This window comes from Citrus clementina, unplaced genomic scaffold (genome assembly GCF_000493195.1).
Source record: "Citrus clementina cultivar Clemenules unplaced genomic scaffold, Citrus_clementina_v1.0 scaffold_9, whole genome shotgun sequence".
Lineage (NCBI taxonomy): Eukaryota > Viridiplantae > Streptophyta > Magnoliopsida > Sapindales > Rutaceae > Citrus > Citrus x clementina.
This window is the reverse complement of record NW_006261964.1, coordinates 15,042,224-15,052,485: the sequence shown is the minus strand read 5'-3', so window position 1 is coordinate 15,052,485 and position 10,262 is coordinate 15,042,224. Positions and strand designations below refer to the sequence as shown.

The following is a 10,262-nucleotide window of genomic DNA, read 5'->3' as shown; positions in this document are numbered from 1 at the left end:
GCATTTGGAGTACAATCAAGTATAACTGAAAAGTACTTTGCTTCCTTAACTTTGTTAACAATTGATTTTTTTATTTCAAGTGCTAGCATTAATATGAGTTCATTTTGTATGTTATGTCCAAGATAATGATCATGAATTTCACCGGTTTTAATACGTCGAATATGTTCTTGCATTGTTGGATCAAACTCTGCAATCATTTCAATTAAACTTAAAAAATTCCCATTTCTCTCTTCGTAGATCTTCTCATTTTTTTTCCACGAAATGCTAAATTATTTTTAGCAAGATTTTTTACAACAACAATAATTCGTATTAATACTTTTTGCCAATGTTCTTTTTCCTTGTCAATTCTTTCTTGAACATCTTTATCAATTGTTTTTCTTTTCGATAGTCTTGCTTCTAAATCAACCAATGCATTCATATTAGTTATATGTTCATTGGTTGTTTCATGACTTTTAAGTTTAGAATTAAGATTTTTCCAATCTCTTGTTCATTCATCACTAAGTTGATTTTTGCTACAACTTGTATTGAATAATTTGCAACAAAAACAATATACTTTGTTAAAATCTTTTGAATAAATTACCCATTTTCTATAATGGTTTTCTCCATTTGTTAACATTTTAACATAAAATGCAGTAGAGAAATGCCTAGAATTTTCATCTTTTGGGAAAGTTATGTTATTCTCTCTAATTGGGCCTTTTTCTACTAAAAGATCTCTTAACTTTGTATCAACATTTCCCCATCTTCCTGGATCATAAATATTATTTGGAACAAATAAATTTTCTACATCAACTTTGTCCGCATTTTTATTTTTATCATCTTCAATGTTTTTTATTTCATTCACCATTTCATCATTATTTAATTCATTTAAACTTGGTTGTTCAATAACTAATTCTTCATTTAAATCTATATCTTTTTTACTAGTTGTGACAAATTTATCAAGAGCTTCTTTTTGAGATTGAACTAACTTTTCTATTCTCCTCTTTTTTTTTCAATTTTTCATATCCCGATACATATTTTCTAGTTGACATGCTTTTCAAATAAAAAAAAAAACAAATAAACAAACACAATTTTTTTTTCTAGATTATTCAAGCCAAAATCAATACAAAAAATCAAAAATAAATTAAATTTAAAAAGGATAAGATCAATAATAATAAAAAATAGAAAAAAAGAATGATAGCACCTGGATTTGAGACAATTGACTAGTTGAGATGAAGATGATGATGGCAATGAATTTTGTAGAGAAGAAAGAGAGCACAAAAACTTTTTGCTGAAAATAGTTTTGATTCAATGTGTATCGGTTTATAGATAATGAGCTTTTAAATAGATTTTAATAGAATACCAAAAGTTAGTTCTAAAAATCTAACGTTACTAATCTTAATAAGAGTTTTTTTTTTTTTGAAAAGGGAAAGCATTGATTGTTTTTTGGGAAATAGTAAAAGAAAGTAAAGAAGTAACGTTCAAAATCATTATTATAGCATACAAATATATTTATATTTAAGGTAAAGATTATTAAATAAGAGAGATAATTATGGATGAGAGTAATGATAGGGTAAAGCCTAAAAATTAAGCTTTTTTACTGTATAAAAAATATATACGTAACTTAATTTTTTTGAATCTTAAAACAAAATAAGTATATTAATTAATAAATAAATACAAAAAATTGGGGCCTTCCTAAATACGAGACCTTAAGCAACTGTCTAGTTCTCCTAGTATTAAAGTCGCAACTGAATTCATTTAATGTTGACCAAAATATATATGTCATGCCCAAGCATGACTGATAACTCCATGGCCACCAAATTTCATCACCTTTAGGTCCTCTGTTAGGTACAGCTAAGGTCGTGGCTCCCACAAAGCATACTTAGTAATCATTACATTCACGTTTGGCTTTCTTTTTTGGGTATAGCTAAATCGTGACTAACTAAAATGGGTCTTATCGTGTGAGAATTTCAACATCTTCATTAAATAAGAACATAACTAGAGTAGATTTCTTTAATTTTTTATCCTAATTTTTAAATGAAAAGTCAACATATCTCTAAAATTTACTTAAATAACTATATAAACTCTCTTATTTTTATAAATGGTTAAACATACTCTTCTTTGATGATTATATTTTTTTGATTATAACAACTCAAAATTTTTTATTTATTATAAAAGTTTAAATCATAATCAAATGATATAATAGTGTAAGAAAAAAAAGTTTGTATAATCATTTCTAAAACTAAAGAAGTTTATGTGATCATTTAAACAAATTTTAAGAATGTGTTTATTAGTATAGATTTTTTAGATATGTTCACCACACTCCCTAATCTCGTTATATATTAATTTCGAATATAATAATAATATAATAAAATAAATAATGTCATACACAGTCAATTATATTGTAATATCATACATATGTAATGTATCTTAAGAAACATTATTTCCTTTTTCTTTTTTAGAAGAACATAATTTCATTATTTGTTTACTGAATAAAAATAAGTTTTTTTTTTGAAAGGTTACTTATAAAAATATAATAAAATAAATAATGTCTTTATTTCACCAACCACTGCGCGTAAGCTAATGTTAATGTAGCACCAAAGGCTCTCCACCTATTCCACCTACCAACTACCAAATTCATTAAAATGACATCACTAGTTTCTTCGTATTAATAAATTATTTCTCTTTATGTCATCCACTTTGCCCGCCAATATATTTACTTAGCCACTGGTTTGGTTGGTTAGCCCGCAGTTTTATTTTCAGTGTCTTGACTTGAGTTTCAAAGCAGACCCATCTCCTTATATCTCTTTTCCCTTTTATCATTACCAGCTTCGGTTACGTACATTGTTGAAGAGAGCTGAAGGGAGCATACAATGGGTGGTGGTGATGGCAAGGTCTTCACTTTGGCTGAAGTATCTGATCACAACAACATGAAAGATTGTTGGCTCATCATCAATGGCAAGGTTTCCACTTTCTTTCAATCCCCATTTCAAGTCCTGCCTTTTTGTGATCGTTATTCTGTTTTCTTTGGTTTTGATTTGAGAGACATGTTCTCTGCATGTGATTGATCTGATGGGTGTCTGAAAAATTGTGCACTGTGGTTCAATCCTTGGATCGATTTGAGAGTGAGGTTCATGTGAGTTTGATTTTCTTGCATGATACTCAGAAGATTTATATTTGATTCTGTTGGGGTGGTTTCTGGTTATATCTTCTGATTAATGTAGGATCAAAGTTGATTCATTTTGAGTGATTGGCCTACTGCGGAACTGTCAAATTGGCATTTTCTGTTTTATGGTGGCTTTGTATTACGAATTTAGGCGCCCGTGTTGTTTTGGTAACAATAGTATTTGTATTATTACAACAATGTTATTGTGTATGATCGGGTCTACTTTCATCTTTTTGTTTAACCTTTGTGCATATATCGTGAGTTTAGCCCACATACTAACAGGATAATGTTTTAAATTCATCTTACTCTTGTGCATGTTTGAGCACTGTGGCATTGGTGAATGGACAAAATTCTTTTATCCAGCAGTTTCTAGTTCTGGTTGCTTCTGTTTGATTGATGAGATCTTTAATTAACTTAACTATTGTCAACATATTGATCTTTTTCTGGCCATTCCTCTGTAATTTGAAGTAGACTTTATTTGTCTGTTGTGGGTGCACAATTTTCTGTCTATTGCTTTTTGTTCTGTTTGTGCTTTTTTTCAGTTCCTACTTCCTAGCTATTCTTTTTACATTTTTAAATTGCATCTAAATAATTGGGAAAAGTATTCTCAACATGTGAGTTTACATGATTCGATTCAAATTACAAGCTAATGTAGTAAGTGTCATTACTTTTAGGGATTTTTCTTAAAGAAATATGATTCTTGTTTGTTGGGTGAATGCATGTTATAAATGCTCTACGTCTTTTGGATCTAGGCTAGATTTTAATACAAGATTTTAAGTTTTTAGCAAACTATAAAACTTGAAAAATGAGAGATTTAAAGGCGGGTTCAATGAACAGTGTGCATGTGCTCTCATAAGTAAGAATGGCCTTGAGTTTTCGAGGCCAAGAGAGCGTGGTTCTTTATATCGCAAAGGTTTAAAATCTGAGGAAGGTTAGAGGAGGTTAGAAGTTTAAGAAATTTTTAAGCTGAAGATATTATTAAAAAAAAAATGACAAAGGAAGCTCGTCCAGATCACTGCGAGTAAGCAAACTTGGTGTTAAGTTGACTATATGACTTGAAGATAAAGTTAATTGAAAACATTCATAAGAATGACCCAATTAATTCATAGTTCACAAAAAAAGGTTCCTTAGTGATACCTGTCAGATCTATTGGGTCATATGGGATTTCCCGATTGTCTACTCGTATAAGGATATCCTCTGTTTCACCCCAAAAGTCGATTGAATTATCAAAAATTTGTATCACGAAATGCAATGAAGTGAAATCAGATCCAGACTGAAACTGAATACTCACTTGTTTAATTTTTAAGGTACTTTATGTGAACTTAATTATTTACATCTTTGAAGTTGAGCCACATAGGTTAAATTATGGCTCATGATATGCATATTTGACCAAACTTCTCTGGAGAATATTTGCACATACTCATGGAATGAAAATCTGATTTTAATTGGATAATAATTCTAGATCCTATTTTCAGAGGAGTCTACATTGTAGCTTTAAGCTCACATTCTCAAATTATTGGATAACTTTTTAAAAATGGCTTTGATGTTGTTGTGCAGTGCTGTTTGTAGTTTGAATGGGGGACCTTAGCATGCATTGCCAGTCGACACAGGCTTTTTAGCTTCTTTGTCTCCTTTCTTCTTCTATTTTTTCATTTTTTCTGAACTGACAGTTTGCTGGTTCAATTAGGAGTTTGAAGTTGTCTCCGCATTATGATGCAGGTTCATGAACTCAATTTTTTTTTCTATTTATTTTATTTACTATCTGTTTTAGGAAATATTTGATTTCTAGAGATATTGGATATTACTTATTTAAGTTTGATCCCTTCCAAAATTTGGTTTTCTTATTTTAGTGGCTTGTTTGGAGTGCATTTTGATTTCCTTTATGTTTACGACCAAGTCATCAGAATAGGCCTTGTGTTTTGTCTTGAAATATAGACCACTTGAATCAATTTGCTATTGATTGCATTGTTTTCTCTTCCATCTCTCTCTAAATTGTTTCTCCTACGTTATCTTCTTTTCTTCTTGCTGTAATCACTGTTCCTTGTCCCCCGAGTCCTACATCACATTATCTTCTAGAGTTTCATGATGGTCCAAGGTTCATGACTGTTTAGCCACTGTTTGGCATACATCGTCCTTTTTGATGTGTTGACTAAATGTCATCTGTTCTTGTTCCATTAACAAGTAAATAGCAAGTATTTACTTCTGCCAAATATGAGTGTTGCTTCAACATATTTGTGAGATTTTTTGGGATTGAGGTGCTTTACCTTTAATTTGCATGTGTTGTGAAATGGAGTCTACTTCATTTAAATGAATGTCATAGTACAAACTTGGGATCAAATTGCTTTACTATTTGAGGAAATTATCAAATGCAAAAAGCACAAGAGCGTGGGACTTTCATTTTCCTTGCTTTCTTTCAAAATTGTTTCATTCATGTTTCAAATTGCTATATGCATGAATGTTCATATTGATATACCAAGTAATATGTGTAACTTCAAATATAGATTGTTGTGCCCCAATGATTTTGTTGCTATTTGTTCTAAAAAGCAGGGCGTTTTCGAGAGTTATGATGCTTCTTGGAAAGCTAAAATAAAGGATTTGATGCCAATAGTAGAAAATTTTCATATATTCAATGTACTTATTTTACATTTCAAGATTTCTCACTGGAAATGTCTGATGTTTGATGTTTCATGATTTCTCGCAATGCTAAAATAACCCTCTTTGCAACGACTAATATTGTTTGGCATTTGTTCTTTTGTTGTATTGCATTTTCTAGTCCTTGGCTTCCAGTTTAGATTTGTGTGGTAATATTTCTGGTGCAAGTACGTAACATGTATGAATGCACCATACTCTTTCCTTATATTTTTATCATGATAAACTGAGAGGTCTAAAGTTTCAGGTCTTGCTGTTTATGTGTTTCAAAACTTGGATGGTGTTTCTAGCATAATGGTTGTGCATCTAATTCTTTTAGGTTCATCTATTAATGGATCTAATATTTTGAACAGGTGTATGACGTGACAAAATTCTTGGAAGATCATCCTGGAGGTGATGAAGTTTTGCTGTCTGCAACAGGTATATCCTTTGCTAAAGCCTGCTTCAAGCAACTCGACATCTAGTTATATTTTCATTGTATGAATATCATACCTACAATTTCGATCATTTGAGGTTCTCTGAATGTTTTTCAGGGAAGGATGCCACCGATGACTTTGAAGATGTGGGTCATAGTCCGAGTGCCAGAGAAATGATGGACCAGTACTACGTCGGAGAGATTGATGTATCGACCATCCCAAAGAAAAAGGAGTATACACCTCCAAAGCAGCCTCACTACAACCAGGACAAGACATCAGAGTTCATCATCAGGCTTCTCCAATTCCTCGTGCCGCTAGCAATCCTGGGGTTGGCCGTTGGCATCCGGATCTATACAAAATCATCTTAGTGTTCTAGACTATGTTCTCTTAACAGACAATTTGTGTCATCTTAATGTTCTAGATTATGTTATCATAACAGACAATTTGTGTTTTGTTAATGAGACTTTCTTAGTTCTTATGGCTGGTGCCACTTCCTTATTTCCTTGCCCAAACACCTTGCATTTTGTTCTTCATTTTTATTTTCTGTTTACTTTTTATCCAAATCTTAAAATTTTGAAATAAAAAAGTTAAGATCCGTAATAAACTTCTAAGTCACAAAGGTATTATTTTATAGTTCTGAAAATAAAAAAATTGAACTTGTAATGTCAAACATGCTTTTTTTTCAATAAAATTTCAGATTGTTATTTTCTTTTGAGTGTTGTTAAGTCCTTCGGTTTTGCTGATTAAAAAAAATTTGAAAATTATGTTAAGGCTCCATCTTTTTTTCTTGTCTCTCAAATCTAAGCTCCGAAAATATTACATAATTGTTTTTACCCCTCTGTTTAGTTGAGATGATGATTGTGGCGTGTTATTCTTGCAAAATTATACATGCATATTTATTAATTTATTATTTTAAAATCTTTAATATTATTAAATCATTGCCATTATTGGGGAAATGACAAAACTTCAAACAAGAAGGATAGTAGTGTAAATTTCAAAGTTGAATCGAAGCCTAGAATGTTCGTATCTTATTATATCGTCATCTCTCCTTATATAAATAATCTCCTTTTCTTCAACCCTAAAATTAACTTTACGGTTGCTGCGCAATGGATTTTAAATTCTCAAATGGTAACTTCCCATCTTCAGTCTACCACTCTCGAAAACTAATAACCTTTAACTTCAAAAGGAGGAAAAAAAAAAAAAAAGAGTATACATCACGATTCGTTATTGACAGTCAAAGACTGAACTTCACTTGAAAAATTAAATCAGGTATTTATTTATATTATTCACAACAAAGTGTGTTCTATTTCTTTGATTACATTATAGATATTATTGCTGAGTATGAGCTATGTGCTACCGCTGTGTTGTGTGTATGTGACTATTTGTGTGTGTGTGTTTTCCGAATTTCTAAATATATAAATTGAATGTTTGTTGCCAGATTTTAGTGGATTAAATATTTTATTTTATTACTTTCAAGTTTGTGATCTATGATTTTTTTTTTGTTTATATTTCTCCAAATTGTTTTTTGTATTTTTTGTTGTTACCATCCTAAATAAAAGGTCATAGTATGAAAAATTGTATTGTTTCTAGAAAATGTTTAGTGAGATGCAGATTGTAACCGGACAGTTATCTTTACCCGGTTGGAGATTGCTCACAGGTTTAGAGGTACTGTGGCTGGATGCATTTGGGAAGGGTATTTCTTACAGAGATCTGAGGGGGCTTTATCAGTTGAAGAAGCCGACTGGTTTATTCGTAGCTTATTTTGCTACTTGGGGGGTGTTTGCAGCTGATTTTGGGTCAATGAATAAAAAACCAAAAAAACCAACCCAAGAGCAATAAATTTATATTTTTGTTGGGAAGCGGGGTACCTCGCTTGTTCGGCACGTGCGAGCTGTTTAGGCTTTTTGTGGAGTGGAGGAGGATTGAGTTGGTGGTGGATATGGAGGGGGGCTGACTTCAGGTGTGTAGGGCTGGTGAAACTCGCTTTAAACCTGTGAAACAACTAAAAAAGAGGTCAGAGGTGGAGCCGGGGGTGGCCGGCGACCACACTTTGACGCTCAAGTCAGAGTTGGGTTATCTCAGGTTAGAGAGCTTGCAAGCTCTCGGTAATAGAGGTTTTGAGGTTGAAGAAACCTTAGTTTTTTTTTGTGGTGAGTCTGTTAACTTGATAAAAATCAAACCTGAGTATTTATATGGTGTACCCTGGTCGCCGTGCCACCTGGCGCTAGTTTAGTGGCGTTTCCTGGTGTCATGTAAGGAATATTCTTATTTTCATGCGTATGGCGGCTTAGACGTTTCAAAAATATGAGTGGAGAGCAAGTTTGTGGCGTATTCACGTGCTGGGCGTAGTGGAGTGGTCCCGCGTACCTCTGCAATTCCGTTGTAATTTTGCAAGTGTAGCAGGAAAAGCTGGTGGTCCCAATTGTCACAATATCACACTTTTGGCGGATTCGCTAGTGTGACATGCGGCTGTCTCCTCTTTTGCGGCACGAGATTTCCTTATTTTTTGACACGTATCAAACTGATCTTTTTGAGATTCGGGCCCCACATATCCTTTCACATATTTACGAAGACTTTTGTATCATTTCATGGTGTACCCGAGGTACCCCCAGAGTGCTTAGGGTAGCAGGGGTACCTAGGGTACCCGAGATAAATTAATCTCTTAAATATCGACACGTGGCGCTTCATCATTGGTCTCATATTTCATTCCCAAACAACATCCCCCTAGTTTCTTTGTGGCGAATGTAATTGAGGCACAAGAAACTCTTGGAGGAACTGTGCGTGACACGTGGTGATATTTACACACTGAACTAATGCCTGTCTTCTTGGAGGAACATCCCCCTGGTTTTTTTTTTTTTGAAACATCGAACTGATGCCTCTCTTCACGTCTCTCTAGCTTTTCTTGAGGGAGCGGTAACCACCTGACACATGATTTGAATTTGAAAACACCCTTCTGCAAAAATTATTTAACCTCTCACTTCATAAAGTACGATTTCTCAGATTTAATTAAACATGTTCCGCTCCTTTTATGTTACAACTTTATTTTGAAAATCCCAAAAAATCTTCTATCAAGTTTAATTGCCTCCCATGGCTTCTTCTTGCTCTGGCTTTTGAATTTCAAATCGAATCAAATCTTTTCAACCACAGGCTTTATGTCATCTTTTTTTTTTTTTTTTTTTTTCTGACAAACCATCTTCTACACGTTTTTATTTCCACTTTACTCTATTTCATTTTGCAGTCCCAAAAAAAAAAAAAAACTTTTTCTCTTCTTCTCCAATTTCCAACGCCTCCCCATCTCCCTTTTTTCTTTTTTATTCTGCGTTTTGCTTCTTGCCCTTTCGGCATCCATCTCCCTCCCCTTTTTTTTTTCTTTGCTTGCTCTCGGCCCACCATCACATTTTCTCTCTCTTTTTGCATTTCTCATTTTTCTCTTTTCTTTATCTTCTTCCAGGCTCCATTAACATTTCTCATCCAGGTAATCTTCCTTTACTTCTCTTTTTCCTTTCTCTTTCTTGGCCCACCATCACTTTTTCATTCTCTTTTGCTTTTCTCCCTTCTTTCGGTCAACTCTCCTTTTTTTTTTTCTCATTTTCCTTCCCTCTCGGCTGCACTTCTTTTTGCGCGTTTCCGGCGGGCTCTTGGAGGTTGCTGCGGCGGTCTCCGGGGCCCGATCTGCCCGGCGCGCGGCCGCATCTCACGGCTTCTGGCGAGGTCTCCTTCCCGCAGGTTGGCGCGGTGTTTCTCTCCCCCGCATTGACTTCTTTTTCTTCTTCTCTCTTTTCTTCCTCTACTGCGTTTTCTTTGGCTTCTTTTTTTTTTATCACATTTATTATAACTATTATTATAATATATGTATATACACATACTTCTCCATGCAACACATGTTTTTCTTTCTTCTTTTTTTTTTTTATCTCCAGGCTTCCCCCATTTTTTTTTTATCTCTAACGGATTTCATTGTGTCCATAACAGCCTCTACACAACTCTATCTTTTAAGCAATTTTTGGCGATCTGTGACTTCTCTTGGCGATTTATAGTCTAAAACTTACTTTTTGGCG

The 10,262-nt window shown here is 33.4% G+C and overlaps 1 protein-coding gene across 1 annotated transcript; it reads left to right on the top strand.

Annotated features, from left to right (window-relative positions):
• The first annotated feature begins 2,677 nt into the window (after positions 1-2,677).
• Positions 2,678-6,705, top strand: LOC18032926 (cytochrome b5). Its single transcript, XM_006420830.2, has 3 exons — positions 2,678-2,939; positions 6,145-6,211; positions 6,325-6,705. Exons 1-3 carry the CDS (start codon positions 2,850-2,852, stop codon positions 6,573-6,575), a joined length of 408 nt encoding a protein of 135 aa, XP_006420893.1. The 5' UTR covers positions 2,678-2,849; the 3' UTR covers positions 6,576-6,705.
• Positions 6,706-10,262: the final 3,557 nt, after the last annotated feature.

What these genes read in the sequence shown, in the direction of transcription:
- LOC18032926 (XM_006420830.2), top strand. Translation starts at nt 2,850, where the DNA reads ATGGGTGGTGGTGATGGCAAGGTCTTCACTTTGGCTGAAGTATCTGAT. An exon ending in GGCTCATCATCAATGGCAAG is followed by an intron (nt 2,940 to 6,144) that starts GTTTCCACTTTC and finishes TATTTTGAACAG; the next exon opens with GTGTATGACGTGACAAAATT. An exon ending in AGTTTTGCTGTCTGCAACAG is followed by an intron (nt 6,212 to 6,324) that starts GTATATCCTTTG and finishes AATGTTTTTCAG; the next exon opens with GGAAGGATGCCACCGATGAC.